Raw genomic sequence first — 21,122 nt, forward strand, 5'->3', positions numbered from 1 at the left:
GGGTGCCTGGCTGGCTCAGTGGAAAGAGTGTGAAACTCTTGATGTCGAGGTCATGAGTTTGAGCCCCACACTAGGAATAGAGATTATATTTAAAAATAAATAAAATAAAATCTTTAAATACATGCTATGTATGAAGCACTGTATTTGGTACAGGAATATTATGGAGAACAAAACAAGACACATTCTCTGTCCTCATGAGGTTTATACTCTGGAAGAAAGATAATCTATGATTAAACATCAGTTGGACCAACAAATGAAAAATTGCAGTTGTGCTAAGAAGGAGAGGTATCAAGTTCTTTTACGTTTCTATTAAGTGGATTTGGTCTGGTCAAGCAAGGAAGGCTTTGCTAAAGAAATGTCACCTGAACTGAAGTATTAGCAGGAGTTCATCAGGAGGAACTGTGTTTTAGCCAGAGGGAACAGTCTGCAGAGTCCCTGTAGCTGGAGAAAGCATGGAAAATAGTAAAGGTTGAAAGAATGCCAGTGTGGATTGAGCACAGAGAGCAGAAGTGAGAGGAATGTGGGATTAAGCTGGAGAGGTGGGTGCCAGTCCATGTAGCACCTTTAGACCATGTGAAAGAATTGTGTCGTTATACCAAGGGCAATAAGAATTAGGTAATAGGAAGTGTCCATACTCAAACACAAGTATGAACATAACCATTTTGAATTTTGGAAAGTTTATTCTGACTACTGGATCAGTTTGCTGGATTAAAATCCATAATGATTAATTATATCTGGAGGTTAGGGGTAGGAGAAAGGAAGGTGTAAAGATGATACTTAAGTTCTAGTATCCTGATGCAAGTGGATGGCATGATGAAAGAAGACCAGGTTTGGGACATCATGGTTCAGGTTATTTTTTCCTCTTTCACTTTTATTGAGGTATAATTACATATTATTAAATGCACAAATCTTTTTTGTATTTAAGTACAATTGACATACAATATCCTGTTAGTTTGAGATGTACATGATAGTGATTCAATATTTTTATACATTACAAAAAGATCCCCATAAGTCTAGTTACCATTTGTCATTGTATAGAAAGTTACTACCGTTGATTGATTATGCTCCCTATGCTGTACATTTCATCCCACAACTCAACTATTTTATGACTAGAAGTTTGTACCTGTTAATTCTCTTCCTCTATTTTATCTGCCTCCACCCCTTCCCTATTCTGGTAGCCAACACTTTGTTTCCTGTGTCATGAGTCCATTTCTGTTTTATTTGTTTGTTTTGTTAAATGCATAATCCTTAAACATAACAGTTTTGATAAGTACTTTAAATCAAGATTTAACATATTTCTTTTACTCCTGAAAGGTTATTCTTTTTTTTTTTTTTTTTTAATTTTTATTTATTTATGATAGTCACAGAGAGAGAGAGAGAGGCAGAGACACAGGCAGAGAGAGAAGCAGGCTCCATGCACCGGGAGCCTGATGTGGGATTCGATCCCGGGTCTCCAGGATCGCGCCCTGGGCCAAAGGCAGGCGCCAAACCGCTGCGCCACCCAGGGATCCCGGTTATTCTTTTTCTATTATTGTCCCTACCACAACAAAAAGTTACCACTATTCTGATTTCATCACAGTTGATTAGTTTGATTTCTGTTACCATGGATTTGTTTTGCCAGTATCTAATTGCTTTTGCTCAGTACACACGCTTTTTAAAAATCAGCTTTATTCAGGTATAATGTACAATCATATGTACACAATGTCAAGTAAATAGTTCGAGGTTTTTTTTTTTTTTTTGGAATTTTTATTTATTTATTCATGAGAGACACAGAGAGAGAGAGAGAGAGAGAGAGAGAGAGAGGCAGAGACACAGGCAGAGGGAGAAGCAGGCTCCATGCAGGTAGCCTGATGTAGGACTCGATCCAAGGTCTCCAAGATCACACCCTGGGCTGAAGGCAGCACTAAACAGCTGAGCCACCCGAGCTGCCCATAGTTTGAGTTTTAACAAATGTACACATCTGTGTAATCATCATAACAATAGAGAAAATTTTCTTCACACTCAAAAAAGTTCCTTTGTGCCCCTTTGCAGTTAATCCCTGCCCCCAGGTCCCAATCCCATGCAATTTCTGGTCTGTTTTCTGTTGATATAGATTGTTTTGCCTTTTCTATAATTTCATAGAAATAAAATCATACAGGGTACACTTTTGTCTCTGGCTTCTTTCAGTCAATGTAATGTATCAGTAGCCTATTCTTTTTTATTGCTGAATAGTATTCCTTATATGAATAAGGATACACAGTTTGTTTATCCATTCTTTTATTGATGGCCATTTGGGTTGTTTCCAATATTTGGCGATTATTAATTAGGCTGCTGTGAACATTCCATACACATGTGTAGACAGTGTTCTCATTTCTCTTGAGTAAATACCTAGAAATGGAATTGTTCTGTCACTGGGTAGGTATACGTTTAACAGTATACAAATCTGCCAAACTTTTCCCAAGTGGTGGTTCTATTTTCCACTCCCACTGGCAATATAGGAGAGTTCCAGTTGCTAACACTTGGCATTATCAGACTTTTTAAATTTTAGCCATTTTAATAGGTTTCCAGTGATATATTACTATTTTTTATTCTTTTATGTATTATTTTTAATCAATTTTTTTTTAATTTTTAAAAATTATTTATTCATGAGAGACACAGAGAGAAAGGCAGAGACATAGGCAGAGGAGAAGCAGGCTTCCCCCAGGGAGTGTGATGTGGGACTTGATCCCAGGACCCCACAATCACGCCCTGAGCCAAAGGCAGATGCTCAACCACTGAGCCACCCAGGCATCCCAATTAGTTACATTTTAAACCTTGTTGAGGTATAATTTACAAATAGTCACCTGTATTTAAAGTGTATAACTTACTTGGTGACCTTTGTCAGTTGTGTGAAAGCACCATCACTGCCATACAGATACTGGTTTATATCCATTGTCCTCTAGAAGACTCCTTATGCCCTTCTGCAGTTCTTCTAGTCCCAGCTCAGACAAGTGCCAATCTTTTTCTATATGTTAATTTGCATTTTCTAGAAATCTTTATTAATGAAATCATATATACTTTTTTTTACCTGGCCTCTTTAAGTGTCCTGATTTTGAGATTTATTCATGTTATCAAACACAGTTGACTCCTAAACAACATGGCTTGAATTATGTAGGCCCGCTTACATGGATGTTTTACATTACGGTGCTGTAAAAATCTATTTTCCTTATGATTTTCTTAATATTTTTCTCTCTAGCTTTATTGTAAAGAATATAGCATATAATACAAACAACATAGACTATATGTTAATCACCTGTTAGTGTTAGTCACTAAGGCTTCCAGTCCACAATAAGCTTTTATTAGTAGGTAAGATTTTGGGGAGTCAAACATTACACATGCATTTTTCACTACACATGGGGTCAGCATTCATAACTCCCATATTGTTCAAGAGCCAATCAGTAGTTCATTATTATAATATTTTTGCTGAATAGTATTCCATTGTTTGGATACACCACTTTTTGTCTGTCTCCTCACCTGTTGGTGGACATTTGGGTTTCCAGTTTTAAGCTATTGTGAATAAAGATGTCAAAAACATTTGTGTAGAAGTCTGCTGGGATTTTGCTGATGATTGTATTAAATTGTGAGAGAATTGATTTAACAGTATTAAGTCTTCTGATCTAAGAACATGGCATATATTTCTATTTGAGTTTTTAATTTCTTTCATCAGTGTTCTGTGGTTCAGTGTAGAGGTTTTATACATGTTGTGTTAAATTTATCTCTAGTTATTTCATGTATTTATTATTATTGTAAATGGTACTGTTTTCCAATTGCTGATTTCTAGTATATAGAAATAAAATTGATTTTTTTTTTTAATCTGTAGATCCCACAGTTACCATTTCACCTAATGCTATTATCTTAGATGCATTTGCTTTAGCCAGTAGAATTGTTTGAAGGAAGAAATTTGCTGGTTTTGGACTACTTAAATTTCTTAAAATTAATATGTTCCTTAATTGGTGCACTATGAAAGAATTTTAAAAATAATTGATGTTGAAATAACTTTAAGAAAAGTTACTAGAATACTATAAAGAACTCCATATCCCTTTACCAGGATAGGATGACTCTCAACTCACCACTCAAAGATAGATAGCCTCTGTTAACATTTTGGTGGATGTCCTTCAAATCATTTTTCTTTATGTATTTATTTTTATGGAATTTCTTAAAACTGATAGTCCCTCATTATGAGACTCAAGTTCTACATTTCTGTCAGAATTACCACAGAAAACAGTTTCCACTTGGATTAACCACACTGTGATCATTGTCAGATGGTGATGAGCTGTTGCTCATTGTCCTTGGTTGTTCTTTTTCTATTTGTTGGCTGCTATGAGAAAGTGCTTTTACATCTCTCATTTACATATTTATTCATGGTTTCCTATTTTTTTCATGGAGTTTTAATCCATCAATTTTTATTTTGATATTTAGGTTATTTCTAATTAGCTAGTAGGAAGTTTTCAGCATGGTTTCTGTGTCCCTTTGACACATCCCTGTCATTTATTTGGCATTCCTTACTTTGTGGAACAGGAAGATGTTCCAGGTTCATCTTTGATATGCCCTGCCCCAGCTCTGTATATAGCCTTTTTTCCACAGAGCCTTGTTTCTTTTTATTGTAGGATGGTATTTAGAAGTCAAGATCTAAGTGCTTATTTTACTCATTGCTCCTGAGGTATCAGAGCTTCTGGGCTTCTTAGCAGATAAAGCTAGGAAATATGCACACACACAAATATATGCATACACATATACACACACATCCAAACTATTTATAATTGCATATAATACATATTGTATCACATATATATAACGTGTATATTTTACAGCACTACCTTGTACCCTTCTCCTGAAAGTTTACCTTCTGCTATAGGCAGGTACTCTTTTTTTTTTTTTTTTTAATATTTTAAGTACTTTACACCCAACATGGGGCTCAAGCTTACAACCCTGAGATCAAGAGTTGCATGCTGAGCCAGCCAGGTACCCTGGGCACATACTCATTTAGCTACCACTTCACCCATCTTTTCCTCCATCCCTCCAACTAACACTAAAAAAAGGTATACCTCCACTTTTCTAAGATTAATTCCTGCACACTGGCTTTGGATCTCATCTTTCCCTCATTTCTCTCAAAAAGTAAAGAAATGGAAGTTCTTGTTGCCTCTTTTTAATTACTGATCCAAATTTCTGTTTGTAGAGAATATGACAGTTCTCATTCTGTATGTAACAAGCTAGGAAGGGCAGATAAGCTGTGATACCAGTCTCCCCACTCCACTATTCCAGCATCCCATCCTCCTCTACCTCCTCATTTCCCTCCCAGGGAAGTCAAGACTCTTACATTTAGCAAGATGGAGATAACCCAGGTAAAACCCAGGTATCAGTAATAAAGGCCCTAATGTTCTCGCTTATTATTTGGGAAACATTACCTTAGAAATTCCTATATTAACTTTTTGAAATATAACATTGTTTTCAGATTATAATATAAAGGCTTGCTTCTTAAAAAAGAAGACAGAAGACACAGGGAAAAAACTCACCATTCAAAGATAGCTTCTGTTAACATTTTGGTGGATGTCCTTCAAGTCATTTTTCTCTATGTATTTTTACGTAATTTCTTAAAACTGATAGACTTTTTATGATAAGCAAAAATGAATTTGACCAGCTAACATCTCAAGTAGTTGATTTTTATCAATTAAAAAGTATTCTATGGTTTATTTTTTTTAAGTGTTTATAACCTTAGGTTTCCTTTTTCACATCGTTTTCTTAAAAGTCAAGATACATGTGAAAAGTCTCAGGATTGCGATGTGCAGTTTAAAGCAAAGCGTGACTTTCTAATGAGTGGTTTGCCAGAATTGCTGAAACGACAGATTGCAAAGAAAGCTGCTGCATTAGATGTGTACAATGCAGTGAGTACCAGTTTCCAGAGAGTTGTCCACGTACAACAAAAAGATGATGGTGAGTTTGTTATAATGAAATATTTTTAAATGATAGAAGGAATGTGAAACTGTAAGTTGACTTAAAATGAGGCAAAGGTTTAAAGATAATTCTTAAAGGGATTTTTAGTGGGAACTTGAAGAATGTGTTTCATTCTCTCTTCCTCAATCTTGGACTCACTTTACTGAGGATGGGGAGCTTGGGGCAGGAGAACCAGCAGCATCCTCAGCCCTCAACCCTCACCCCGAGTGCTAATAGAGAGTAGGCACGTGGGTGGGTCCTTCAGTGCTTTTGTTCTGAGAGGCACTGTGTTCTAAAAAAGGCAGTGCTCTTCACATGTAGCCTATGTATAACAGGTCATCTTTAAGACTTTCTCAGAGGAGCTCCAGCTCTGTCCTTTCCAGTGGGCTACTGAATGTTCAAGGGAAATCTGGTTGCCTCCTTTCCAGAACAGCTTTTTCTCTCTCATCCCATATAAATATCTGCTAGAATAGGTAACAAACAAGTAGCAGCGTTATGTGCTCCATCTCACCCTTTCCTCACACACACCATGCACATGGGTGAGTTGTTTGCACAAGCCACTTGCACAATTGTCTTAGCTTGATCAGAACTGGATTCTATTTGGATTCAAATGTTATAGTAACCACAGTCTTATTTTACTTATATAGTTTTTAATTACCAAAAGTGTACAAAGCTTTATATCATCCTCGTCATTGTTCCTGCCTGTAGGTTTTTTTGTCAGTACAAAAGCAATTGTATTCTTCTCAGCTGGCTTTGTGGTTTGGTTTAATGCACTCCCTCTACTCAATGAAATATCTACATTCTTTTTCTTTCTCTTTTCCTTTTGTGTTTCTGACCTTAATAGTTTTTGAGTTTTGTTCAGCCTCCCATTTAGATTTGATTTTATTATTTTATTTTATTGAATTTTTTGAGAGGGAAAGAAGAGCACGAGCAGGGAGAGACAGAGAGGGACAGCACACTCCCCTGCTGACCAGGGAGCCCAACACAAGGCTGTATCCCAGGACCCTGAGATCATGACCTGAGCCTAAGTCAGATGCTCAACTGACAGCCACCCAGGTGCCCCTCAGCCTCCCATTTATACAGGGAAATTCCCAACCAGACTTCTTTCCCTTTCTTCCCTGGCTCTGCCATTCGCCATTCAGTTGATGAAACTTGTCTTGTTACTTTCACCAGTTAATTTTATACAGCATTTGTATTACTATATTCAACTATAGAAATTAATTACACTCTTCTTCCCTGGTATTGATAAACACATTTTCACCAGAGCGCTGCTGTCAAACTTAGCATATATATTTGTAGATGAGATGAGGGAAGCCCAGAGAGAATCTCTCTCTTAGAACCTTAAGAGTTATTACATACTGATTTACTAGTATCATATGTGTGCATAAGTAGTTTAATCTCCATATCCACTCTAGGAGGTTTTGATTATTATAGTTGTCACCTCTGCTTTACAGATGAAAAAGCTAAGGTTTAGGATCTTGCTCATGCTCACCTAGCTAGCAAGTGGCACAGTTTGGATTTGAACCCAGGTCTGACTTCAGAATTTAAACTTTAGAGCAGGATGCTAACTGCCCCTGAAATCTTTACCCTGAATAGCAAGGTTGATTAAAAAAGAAAAGAAAGTTTGCTATTACTTGGTTATTTTAAACAATTGGAACAGAAGATTCACTAATTTTTTATTAATTGTATTTATTGGAAGTGAGGATGGGTTCCCTGTATAGTCATTTGAGTTTTGGTATCTTTGTGTTAACTGTGTAGTTGTCAGGTCTTTGCATGTTTGCATATTTGGCATTGAATGTATATGAAGGAAAGTAATTAAGATACTTATTTTCTGTTTTTCTTTAGGATGCCACTTGTGGCATTTGAAACCACCTACTTGCCCTCTCTTAACCAAACTTAAAGAACTGAATACTAGAGTAATAGATCTCTCAAAATGTGTTCTTGCTCTTGGTGAATTTTCAACATTGAATTCAAATTCCAAAATTACTAATTCTACGGTTGTGGTAAGTATAGAGAGCTCATCCTTTGTAGGGTGTTTCCTTCACATCTCTCAGAGGGGAAAAAAAAAAAATGGATATCGACTATTGTCATCTAAAGTTCATTTTTTTTCCCCTAGAGTCCAATTTAAAAAAATAAATCCCAGTTGAGGTAGACATCTCTTTTAAATATTCCTACAGCTTTGGAAACATTTTAAGAATTAATGGTAGCCAATTTCAAAAGAATATTAGGTTATATATAGCACATTTAGGTATTGTATATGTCAGCATTCTAATCTGATAAATGTATAACTTACAGTTAGTTGAAAGAGGAAACAATAAAAATATGAATGAAATCCTTCAAAAGCTATGCAAATGCAGCTTTGCTGTCAATGTTGTATTTAGTCACTAAAACTACTCCTACATTAATACTGACTTATTAGAAAGTGGTTGGTGACTAATATTAATAGATCATGTAGGGGTCACCTGGCTGGCTCAGTCAGTGGAGCAGACAACTCTTGGTCTCAGGGTTGTGAGTTTGAGCCCCATATTGAGCATAGAGATTACTTAAAAAAAAAAAAAAATCTTAAAATAGATAATGTAGGTCTGTTGTTGAGCATTTTATTCTTTATTGCAGTTTGTGGACAGAAGGAAAGATATGACTGAAGAAATAAGAAATCTTTTGCTAGAGGAAATTAGGTGGTCAAATCCTGAGTTTTCTTTGAGGACATATTTTTCTTTGCTTCTAAAAAAACGAAGTGAGCACCAAGTACTTTCTGAATGTCATCGTAAACAAGGTTAGTGACAGTTATCATTTACGTTAACATTTTGCTTTTGAAAACATTAAGACTTCGTCATTGACTCTTGGAAGTCCAGAGAGAATATTGCTGATGATCAGCTGTTCAACTGGAATAAAGCATCTTGGTCAGTGCAGTGTTGGCCCCTACCATGCAAACCCAAAGACAGATTTTATTAGGTTAAAACATTAATAGTTCATTTAAGGAAAGCCTTAGGTGAGATCATTTGAATTTACATACTTTGTGTAAAAGGCAGTCTATAGAACAAGATGTCCTGATTGCATTCATTGTGTGCCACATTTGATCCTTACCTCTTTATCTTGGAGTAAAAAAATTATTGGATATTTTGAAGTGATATATATAGATGACTGGATATTAAAATTGGTTTTTGGTTGAATAGTAAGCACATGCACTTCTGTAATTTCTGAAATAGAAAGTCCACAACTAGAGCCTGATGTCAATCAAAAGGAAACCAAAAGGAAACGAGTGGAAACAGACATTCATAAGTCAAAAAGAAAGAAACCAAATGAGTCTTCACCAAGTCCAAAAAAGATAAATGAGAAACCAGAAGAACTTGACAAGAGAAACAACTCCAATAGGATAAAGCAAGGCCTTTCTAAAACATCCAGGAAGAAACAAACTACTTTGAGTATAGCGTGTAAAGTAGAAACAGAAGCAGTTGAAGATCCTGATGTTCTGATAATAGATGATGGCAAAGAGTCTCCCTCAGAAAGATCTCCTATTCCTGGTAAATCAGACCTTCTTTCTCTGCTCCTACAACACTTTTGTTTATTTAACCCTTCATTTTCTCTTTTTAATACATGTTCATTGCAACATTCAAGCTATATATGTATATAAAACAAAAAGTGGAAGCCTTATTAATTACACACTGACACAGTGACACATTTAATAGATTGGTGTTTGGTCTTTGATTTTTCTGTGCTTTTGTAAATATGTGTTTTTTTAAAAACCTGGAATTGTACTATACAATTTTTATGTATTTATCATTATTATTTTTTAATGCTATACAATTTATACCTATTTCACGTGTCTCTGACATGTTCCCGTTTGGGTTATCTAGCTTTTTCAAAATATTTTTTTAAATTAATTAAGTCATCCAGTTATATAGCTTTAAAGTGTGTTTTGATATTTATACAGCAAATTTCCTATCATTTTTTAAAACTATGTTTATGTAGCTGTACTGCTGAAAGACCTACAGATTCTCCTACCCCCACAAATCCCCTTAGGTTTTGATTTTGCATTAGTGTATAGATTAATTTGGAATGAATTGGCATCTTTACAACATTCCGTCTTCTCAAATGGGAGTAGCACATCTCCATTTACCCAAGTTGACTTAGTAGGTCGTTTTAATTTCTTTTTCCAGGAGTCAAAGGAAATTACACTAAAATTATACTGCCTTTGCTCTTTTTTTTTTTTTTAAGATTTTATTTATTTATTCATAGAGATGCAGAGAGAGAGAGAGGCAGAGACACAGGCAGAGGGAGAAGCAGGCTCCCTACAGAGAGCCTGACATGGGACTTGATCCAGGGTCTCCAGGATCATGCCCTGGGCTGCAGGTGGTGCTAAACCGCTGCGCCACCAGAGCTGCCCTGCCTTTCTTTGCTCTTTAGATTATTTCTTACAGTATACATTATTTTTCATGTTTCATTTTTTTAGTGATTATTAAAGTTTTAAATATGTGCTAATATTTATCTTTTTAATATTAAAAATTTTTAAAGATTTTATTTATTCATGAGAGACTCAGAGAGAGAGGCAGAAACACAGGCAGAGGGAGAAGGAGGCTCCATGCAGGGAGCCCGACGTGGGATTCGATCCCAGGTCTCCAGGATCACACCCTGGGCTGAAGGCAGGCGCTAAACCGCTGAGCCACCCAGGGATCCCCTAAAAAAATTTTTTTAAGGAATCTCTACCCTCAACATGGGGCTTGAACTCATGATCCCAAGATCAAGAGTCACATGCTCTACCCACAGAGCCAGCCAAGCGCTTCTAAATGTGTACTTTTTTTTTCTTTTTTAAGATTTACTTCTTTATTAATGAGAGACAGAGAGAGAGAGAGAGCATGGCAGAGATACAGGCAGAGGAAGAAGCAGACTCCATGCAGGGAGCCCGACATGGGACTTGATCCAGGGTCTCCAGGATCATACCCTGGGCTGAAGGCGGTGCTAAACCGCTGAGCCACCGGGCTGCCCTACTTTTTTTTTTTTTTTTTTAAGATTTTATTTATTTATTCATGAGTGACACAGAGAGAGAGAGAGAGAGGGGTAGAGATACAGGCAAAGGGAGAAGCAGGCTCCATGCAGGGAGCCTGACGTGGGACTTGATCCCAGGTATCCAGGATCACGCCCTGGGCTGAAGGCAGTGCTAAACCACTGAGCCACCTGGGCTGCCCTAAATATGTACTTTACTGTCATGAGACTTTATGGTGGTTAGCTTTCTATTATTATTTTTTTTAATGATATATTTATTTGAAAGTGTGCACGGAAGGGGAGGATGGAGGTTCGGCAGAGGGCAAAGGGAGAGGAGCTGACTCTGCCGGCTGCAGAGCCAGACATCTTACAATCCTAAGATCAAGACCTGAGCCAAAATCAAAGAGTTGGCTGCTTAACTAACTGGAGCCACCTAGGTGCCCCTCCCCCCCCTTTTTAAGTAGGCTCCGTGTCCATCATGTAACCCATTGTGGGGCCCAATGTGGGGCTTGAACTCACAACCCTGAAATCAAGACCTGACCTGAGATCAAGACTTGGACACTTACCTGACACTGAGTCACCCACTTGGCCCAGTGGTGGTTAGCTTCTACGGGGGAAGGTTTTTTTCTTTTTTAAAGATTTTATTTATTTATTCATAGAGATGCAGAGAGAGAGAGAGAGAGAGAGAGGCAGAGGGAGAAGCAGGCTCCATGCAGAGAGCCTGACGTGGAACCCGATCCAGGGTCTCCAGGATCACGCCTTGGGCCGCAGGCGGCGCTAAACCGCTGGGCCACCGGGGCTGCCCGGGGGAAGGGTTTTGATAACGAAGAATTTCAAATATGGGGTACCTGGGTGGCTCAGGCGCTTAAGTGTCTGACTTCCCCTCAGGTCATGCTCTCAGGGTTCTGGGATCAAGCCCTGCGTTGGGCTCTATAGTCAATGGCAAGTCTGCTTATCTCTCTGTCCCTCCACCTACTCATGTTCTCTTTCCCTCTCCCTCTCCCTCTCCCTCTCTCTCTCCCTCAAATAAAAATATTAAAAATTAAAAAAAAAACTTTTTTTTAATTTTAAAAAAAGAACTTTGCCCCTTTTGGCATTTTGTAGATATAAATACTTGTATAAATACGTATTATTTACATGAAACGATACTGTAAATGTCCAAGAATATATACTTATGTCAAGGAGCAATATTTTAATGCATATTTTTTGCTTTAGATTCTGGAACTGAAGACATGCTTTGGACAGAAAAGTATCAACCTCAGAACTCCAATGAACTCATAGGCAATGAACTGGCTATAAAAAAGTTACATAGGTTGGTAAAACTTGTAAAAGAATTGAGAAATTGTTTATGAATCTAGTTTTACTACTTTATTTATACAAAAATCTAGAAATTATAAAGTAATACATTATATGATAAAATCTTTTAAAAAAAGAAAATTAGGAAAAATGTGAAAAGTAAATATTCCTTTTTTCTTCCATTTCTACTCTCCAGAGGTCAACCATTAAAGATTTTTTGTAAAACCTTCCAGGAAAAAAATTTATGCATATATTGGCTCCTTTCTTCCTAACAAATAGGATCATATTACTATTAATTCGGGTCCATAATCTTTTTTTTTAAGATTTTATTTATTTATTCAGAGAGAGAGGCAGAGACACAGGCAGAGGGAGAAGCAGGCTCCATGCAGGAAGCCCGATGAGGGACCCGATCCTGGGACTCCAGGATCACGCCTTGGGCCAAAGGCAGGCGCTAAACCGCTGAGCCACCTAGGGATCCCTCAGGTCCATAATCTTTTGTTTATGATTCCCATATCCAAGAAGTTTTGAAAACTGAAAGTTACTAATTTTATCATATATTATGAGTTTTAGGAATCTCACTTAATAGGAGTTCATATATTTTTTATTTATTATTATTTTTTAAATCTTTCCAGGGATTTTTTTTTTTTTTTAATTTATGATAGTCACACACACAGAGAGAGAGGCAGAGACACAGGCAGAGGGAGAAGCAGGCTCTATACACCGGGAGCCCGACGTGGAACTCGATCCTGGGTCTCCAGGATCGTGCCTTGGGCCAAAGGCAGGCGCCAAACTGCTGTGCCACCCAGGGATCCCCCAGGGATTTTTTTTTTAAGATTTTATTTATTTATTCATGATAGACACACAGAGAGAGAGAGAGGCAGAGACACAGGCAGAGGGAGGAGCAGGCTCCATGCAGGGAGTCTGACGTGGGACTCGATCCTGGGACTCCAGGATTACACCCTGGGCGGAAGGCAGGTGCTTAAACCACTGAGCCACCCAGGCTGCCCAGGAGTTCATATATTTTTTAAAATAGAAATTTTAAGTAATTGTAGATGTAACGCTACAGACCCCATTAGAGGTATTGTGGTATATATGGTATATGTGCCAAATTACTTTTCTAATACCTGAAAATTTTTGAATTCTAAAACTCACTTGTCCAAATGATTTCATATAAGAAATAGGGGCCCATAATAATAGTTAACACTTTAGCTCAGTACTGTTCTAAATATTTTCATTGTTCTTAGCTCATTTAGTCCTTAAAACTGTACCATGAGGGTAGATACTATTGTCCTTATCTCATAGATGAGGAATGGGCCTACGGGGTTGAATTATTTGTCCAGAGTCACACAGCTCGAAAGTGCTGGAGCTGAAACTCAGACTTGGGCAGTCTAGAACTTAATCTTTCTACTTATGCTTAATATCATGTATTAGGCATCTTTCATGTCATCACATGGTCTCCTCAGTTCTTTACGGTTGTTCTGTACTGGTTTCTTAGGTAACTCTACTGTATGTATCTTTTTTTCCTACTGAGATACTTAGGTTTTTCCCTTTGGAAGCTAGTATAAACAATGTTGCAGTGAATAACTTTGCACAGAGTCTTGTGTATTTTGGTAAAATTACTTCATTTAAAAATATTCATGCCCATGTAAAGATATTTTACTATATATAGTTGGTTCAAAGAGATCTCTATTCTGTGAATTATTTTTATTAACATACATTTTCTCATGGCAGCTGGTTGAAAGACTGGAAGAAAAGAGCTGAATTGGAAGAAAGACAAAATTTGAAGGGAAAAAAAGATGAGAAACAGGAAGGTATTTTGAGTCATTTGATTATCTAGTTTTTATAAATTAATTTTCCAGCATTTATTGGCAAGAAGTTTGTAAGGTGTGATCATTGCATTTTGTGAGATAGAATTGCTGCCCAAGCAATTATCAATTCATAATTTGCATTTGAATAATTTTTCAGATCTGTTGGATAGCATAGATTTTAAAGGCAGTTCAGATGACGAAGAAGAGACTCGCCTTTGCAATACTGTTCTTATAACAGGGCCAACAGGAGTGGGGAAAACTGCTGCAGTGTATGCTTGTGCTCAGGAGCTTGGATTCAAGGTTAGTAAGAGCTACACTGGGAGAATGTTAATGTAGTAGTTACACTTGGATTAAAGGAAAACCAACCATTCTGCCTTGCTTTCGTATATTCTTCTTTTAGATATTTGAAGTCAATGCATCTTCTCAGCGCAGTGGTAGACAAATTCTATCTCAACTGAAGGAAGCTACTCAGTCCCATCAAGTGGACAAGCAAGGTGTAAACTCTCAAAAACCTTGTTTTTTTAATAGTTACAACCTAGGCAAGTCACCAAGTAAGTAAATTATTTTCCTTAGGTCATAACCTTTGAAAAAATAAAATCTGCAAAAAGAATTTTAGTAATCAGCATTTTGCCATTCGTTTTTTTATATTTTCCTACACACACACACACACACACACACGCACATACCTTTAAAATTATTATTTTTTCCTGGACAATTTTTTTTTAAGATTTTATTTATTTATTCATGAGAAACACACACAGAGAGAGGCAGAGACACAGGGAGAAGGAGAAGCAGGCTCCATGCAGGGAGCCTGACGTGGGACTCAATCCCGAGACTCCAGGATCACACCCTGGGCCTAAGGCAGGCACTAAACCACTGAGCCACCCAAGGATCCTTTGATAAGGACTTTAAAAGAAAAAAAATTTTTTAAATATTTTATTTATTTATTCATGAGAGACACAGAGAGAGGCAGACACATAGGCAAAGGGGGAGAAGCAGGCTCCATGCAGGAGCCTAGTGCAGAACTCGATCCCAAAACTCCAGGGTCACGTCCTGAGCCAAAGACAGATGCTCAACCACTGAGCTACCCAGGCGGCCCTTAATAAGGACTTTATTTATTTATTATTATTATTATTTTAAGATTTTATTTATTTATTCATGAGAGACACAGAGAGAGACAGAGGCAGAGACACAGGTGGAGGGAAAAGCAGGCTCCATGCAGGGAGCCCCACGTGGGACTCGATTCCGGATCTCCAGGATCACACCCCCGGCTGACGGCAGCGCTAAATTGCCGGGCAACCAAGGGCTGCCCAATAAGGACTTTCTAAAAAGTAGTATAACCACAGTATCATAATTAGACCTTGAAATTAACTTTATACCTTAATTTGGTCTAATACATACTCTTATTTTAGCTTTCTGTTTCAAATGATTTGTGCAAACATGGTTTACATCTTTTTTTTTTTTTTTTAAGATTTTATTTATTCATGAAAGACCAGAAAGAGAGGAGAGACACAGGCAAAAGGGAGAAGCAGGCTCATCACAGGGAGCCTAATGGAGGGCTTGATCTCTAGACCTGGGATCACGCCCTGAGTGAAAGGCAGACGCTCAACTGCTGAGCCACACAGGCGTCCCCTACATCTTACATTTGATTGATGTCTTTTAAATTTCTTTCAGTCTCCCTAATAATTACCTCATCCTGGTGCGTCTGAGTGGTTTGGTTGAGTTCTGCCTTTGGTTCAGGTCATGATTCCGGGGTCCTGGGATCGAGCACACATCAGGCTCCCTGGTCAGCAGGGAGCCTGATTCTTCTTCTCCCTCTGCTGCTCCCCCTCCTTGTGCTCTCTCCCTCTCAAGTAAATAAATAAAATCTGGGATCCCTGGGTGGCGCAGCGGTTTGGCGCCTGCCTTTGGCCCAGGGTGCGATCCTGGAGACCCGGGATCGAATCCCACGTCGGGCTCACGGTACATGGAGCCTGCTTCTCCCTTTGCCTATGTCTCTGCCTCTCTCTCTCTCTCTCTGTGACTATCATAAATAAATAAAAATTTTAAAAAAATTTTTTAAATAAATAAATAAAATCTTTAAAAATAATAATAATAGTTACCTCATCCTTTTCATATCATTTATTTGTTGAAGAACATAAGTCATTTTTCATAAAATTACTCATGTTTTTGATTTGGCTTATTGTATCTTCATGGTATCAGTTAATATATTCCTCTTCCCTTTTTTCTTGTAAGCTGGAAGTTAGATCTGTGGGTTTGGTTAGATTCAGGTTCTGTTTCAGGGCCGGCATACATGCTTAGGCAATGCTGTATACTTCCTATGACATCAGAGCCAAAGATACAATTGTGGTATTAACATGGATTGGTGAGTTCAGTTTTCAGGCTGATCCACCCACTATAAAGTTCTGCCATCACTCTGTTAACTAAAAGTATTTTGTAGTCATCAATAATCTTTATCTCGCTTGATTATTTAATTAATTGATTAACTTGATTATTTAATTAAACTTGATTATTGATTATCTAACTTGATTATTAAAATAATTAATCCTTAATTTTTAAATTAAGGATTTTTAAGATGAGTGATTTTATAATTCACTTAGCCTTTCTGAATTTATTAGTTATACATCTAAGAAGCACTTCTCTCATCCGTTTAGACACTGATACACAGTTTGTACAGGAAAGGCACAGGAAATGCTTCATTCTTCCCTTTTATTTATCAATTCTTAGCGTATTGGTGTCCTAATAATCTCTGAAGTTGTCCAATGACGTTTGGGGTAGTTTGTTTATTTTAGTATTATGATGAACTCATGGATTTGTATATATTTAATGTGTTTTAGTCCTTTGTATTCATTATTCTGGTTGCTTTTAAGATTTTCTCTTTGTCACTAGTTATAAGAGACTATGATTTTGATGTGCATGGGTATTTTCTTCATGTAGTTGGGTTTTACTGAGCTTCTTGTATGAATGAGTTTATATTTTCATCAAATTTGGAAGACTTGAGGGGGACCCTCTGCAAATTTCTGAAACACTCTGTGTAACTCTCTTCTCTTCACTCTTCTGCCCCATGACTTTCTACCTGACATCTCCAGACTCCTGTTGAGTCTCCTCAGTTCAGGAAACCTCTGGACTGGCTTCCCCTTCTTTACAATGTGGCCTAGATACTGTCTCACAAGGCAGGAATCTAGGCAATTCCTGGGGTTCACCTTGTTTCCTGTCTCTCAGGTATATCACTGTCCTTTTTTGCATGATGTCCAAAGTCTTGAAAAGCATTGTTTCATCTATTACGTTTGGGGGTTTTTTGTGTTAATTCAGATATATGGGTAAATCCAATGTATGTCTTTGTCAGAAACAACCTTTTAGGGGCACCTGAGTGGCTCAGTGGTTGAGTGTGCCTTTGGCTCAGGTTGTGATCCCGGGGTCCTGGGATCAAGTCCCGCATCGGGTTCCAGAACCCTCAGGGAGCCTGCTTCTCCCTCTGCCTATGTCTCTGCCTCTCTGTGTCTCTCATGAATAAATAGATAAAATCTTTAAAAAAAAAAAAAAAAAGGGATCCCTGGGTGGCGCAGCGGTTTGGCGCTTGCCCTTGGCCCAGGGCGCGATCCTGGAGACCTGGGATTGAATCCCACATCGGGCTCCCGGTGCATGGAGCCTGCTTCTACCTCTGCCTGTGTCTCTGCCTCTCTCTCTGTGTGTGTAACTATCATAAATAAATAAATAATAAATAAATAAATAAGGCAGCAGAAACCTTTTTTCTTTTTGTGCTCATATAATCTGCTCTTTGACTAGTGGTAATGCAACTTAATTGGCTTGTATCCTTTTGATGTAGCCCCAGTAATCTTGATATTTATTTTTTTCTGGCTTATTAAGATGTCTTAGACCTAGAAGTAGTACTCTCTCCGTGGAGCTGATTGCTTTTGTGGAAAATCCTTGAAAAAGAATATATCAATAAAATTTAGCCAAGCACTTACTAAGTATCTGTAAGTAAAAATTGGCATGTATTTTCTTTTTTTTTTTTTTTTTTTAATTTTTATTTATTTATGATAGTCACAGAGAGAGAGAGAGAGGCAGAGACACAGGCAGAGGGAGAAGCAGGCTCCATGCACCGAGAGCCTGACGTGGGATTCGATCCCGGGTCTCCAGGATCGCGCCCTGGGCCAAAGGCAGGCGCTAAACCACTGCGCCACCCAGGGATCCCTGGCATGTATTTTCTAATAACAGTTTGGAGTGATGCCAGTCCATGATCAAGCAATCCTTGTACTATGTCAAAATTAGAAAAATAAGGAAAAAATGGTAATTTTTTAGTAAATTGAAATCTATTCCATATAAAGGAATATTTTTTATTTTAAGATTATGTGCCTGTTACCTTGTGTTGAAATGCCCTATTTTTATAACATATATGTTATTTTTATAATATATAACATGATAGTGACATCTAGGATAATTTTTCAAACTCAACATTTTCTTTTTTTTCTTTTTTAAATTTAAATTGTAGGTAGTTAATATACAGTCAATATTGGTTTTTGGAATAAAATTCAGTGATTTATAACATGTAGCACCCAACACTTACCACAAAAATACCTTCCTTAATCCCCATCAGGCATCTAGTCATTCCCTACGCACATCACTCCATCAACTCTCAGTTTGTTCTTTATCCTTAAGAGTCTCATACGGCTTGTTTCCCTCTCCTTTTTTTCTTTTTCCCCTTCCCATATAGTTCATCTGTTTTCTTAAATTCCACATATGAGTGAGATCATATGGAATTTATCTTTGTTTTTTTCACTTAAGCATAATATACTCTAGCTCTATCCATGTCATTGCACATAGTAAACTCAAAATTTTCAGTAAGTTTTCAAGCACCTATAATATGCAAAGGATATGAGAAGATCTGTGGAAGTGGGGTATATTAAAAAATAATTTGAATGTGTGAGGACTCAATCAGAGCACTTAGAGGGGGAGAAAAGGACATGCTCCAGAATAAATGCTTGGCACCATAGGACTTCTGGAGGGTCGAGATCAGTCATTTATTTTTAAACTTTGTATCTATCCTCCACAGTATCACTAGAAAAACATATTGTTTTCTTTGCAGTATCCATTTACTACAGGGCTAAAGTGAAGTTGGATAACAATGTTCTGTAATGTGCTTAGAATGTACCATTATCACTTTTCCTCTAGCCTCTTCTGAACTCCAGCAGATGTAGAGAAAGTGAATGGAGGGATTATGAACATTCTTTGCCTCAAGGATATACATTTCTTTAGAAAAGAGTGTCTTCCAAATGACTGGTTTTACCTTCTCTGATGATAGAATAACTGTAATAATATAGTACTATTGGTACATAGTATTTGAATGTAAGAATGAAAGAAAATATATCAATTTTTAAGTGGTAAGAGGAGAAATATAGACTGTGGATAATTCAATCTTACCATCCGGTTAACTTTTAGAATACTTATCATTAGTTAAATTTGTTTTTGGCAGAAAAATTAAACTCCCCTAAGAAAGTTGTTACATCACCAAGGAAACTTCCTCCACCGTCACCACAAACTAGTGTACCTAAGCGAACACTTCCACCTAAAACTTTGGCAAATTATTTTAAAGTGTCTTCCAAGCCAAAAAATAATGAAGAAATAGTACTTCTGGAAAATAATAAAGGTAAGCCATTAAATGGACATAATATATATGACATTTTTTAATACTAATGACCCTGATATATAAAAATATCGTATTTCCTGAGTTCCTATTGCTATTTATTAAACCTCAGCTAGATTGACGGTCCTACATATAGGAGTTTTGATTTTTTGCTCAATTATTTTTTCTTCACCCCTTGTTTCACTTTTGATAGGGGGGTTTCTATTTGAGTTTATTCTGCAGAAACATCCAGTGTTCTATTAAAACTTGATTCTATCTAAAATACTAATATTTTATTTATGCAGGAATAAAAACTTCTTGTGAACAAAAACCAGTTATTCAGACTAAATCTACAAACACAATTAAGTCAAATGTCAAAGAATTTGGAGCTGAGGAACCCAGCAGGAAAAATGCAACATCTCTCATTCTTTTTGAGGAGGTAGGCTTATGGGCATATGTTCATGATATCTCATAGTAAGAACTTAACTGTAGAAGAGATGAATACCCACCATTTGCTTCAATATCGATGAAACCAGAGGGTATTATGCGGAGTGAAAGAAGTCATTCGGAGAAGGACAATCATCATATGGTTTCACTTATACGTGGAATATAAGAAATAGTGAAAGGGATTATAAGGGAAAGGAAGGGAACTGAGTGGGAAAAATTAGAGAGGGAGACAAACCATGAGATAGTCCTAACTTTGAGAAACAAAGGGTTGTGAAAGGGGAGGTGTGTGGGGGGTTAGGGTAATTGGGTGATGGGCAATGAGGAGGGCAATTGATGGGATGAGCACTGGTGTTATAGGTTGGGAAATTGAATTTAAATTAAAAAAATGTAAAAAAAATTTTTTTAAGTTATTCTAAAAGGTTACTGTATGTGTTTCTATAAAGTATTATAAAACCACCAAGAAAGTCAGGAATACTTGTATCCTTGTATCCTTGTATTGTTTTGAATTTTTTTTTTTTTAAGATTTGTATATTTAAAGAGAGTACGCATGTGTGCATGAGTCGGGAGAGGGGCAGAGGGAGAGAGAAAATCTTAAGCAGACTTCATGCTGAGTGTGGTGCCTGACGTGGGCTCGATCTCAGGACCTTGAGATCATGATGAGCTAAATCAAGAGTTGGATGCTTAACTAACTGAGCCACCTGGGCACCCCATTGTATCTCTTTGAATTTAAAGTGAATGAAACTGTCAACTGTAGAAGAATTTTTCAGAAAGATGATTAATGCAGTTCAGGATTATTCATTATTGTTCAGTGATTATAGAAATTATTCTGACTCATACTTGTCCAGTTACAGGTAACTAGATTTTTTTGGTTTAATATTTGATAACTTTTTACTTTTATTTTATTTTTTTAATTATTTATTTATTTATTATAGTCACACAGAGAGAGAGAGAGAGAGGCAGAGACCTAGGCAGAGGGAGAAGCAGGCTCCATGCACCGGGAGCCCGACGTGGGATTCAAT

General features: G+C 37.2%; 1 protein-coding gene across 4 annotated transcripts in view; it reads left to right on the forward strand.

Moving 5' to 3' along the window:
- Positions 1-21,122, forward strand: part of ATAD5 (ATPase family AAA domain containing 5) — a 50,511-nt gene that overhangs the window by 13,481 nt on the left and 15,908 nt on the right. For 3 of the 4 annotated variants that reach the window (XM_072779418.1, XM_072779420.1, XM_072779417.1), the window contains 10 exons: positions 5,720-5,949; positions 7,795-7,952; positions 8,563-8,722; positions 9,156-9,470; positions 12,145-12,241; positions 13,957-14,036; positions 14,191-14,333; positions 14,434-14,584; positions 19,507-19,680; positions 19,962-20,095. In XM_072779418.1, the coding sequence (XP_072635519.1) occupies positions 5,720-5,949; positions 7,795-7,952; positions 8,563-8,722; positions 9,156-9,470; positions 12,145-12,241; positions 13,957-14,036; positions 14,191-14,333; positions 14,434-14,584; positions 19,507-19,680; positions 19,962-20,095 (1,642 nt within the window). The remainder of the gene's footprint in view (positions 1-5,719; positions 5,950-7,794; positions 7,953-8,562; positions 8,723-9,155; positions 9,471-12,144; positions 12,242-13,956; positions 14,037-14,190; positions 14,334-14,433; positions 14,585-19,506; positions 19,681-19,961; positions 20,096-21,122) is intronic. The other variant, XM_072779419.1, reaches the window with a different exon arrangement.

This window comes from Canis lupus, chromosome 16 (assembly GCF_048164855.1).
Source record: "Canis lupus baileyi chromosome 16, mCanLup2.hap1, whole genome shotgun sequence".
NCBI lineage: Eukaryota > Metazoa > Chordata > Mammalia > Carnivora > Canidae > Canis > Canis lupus.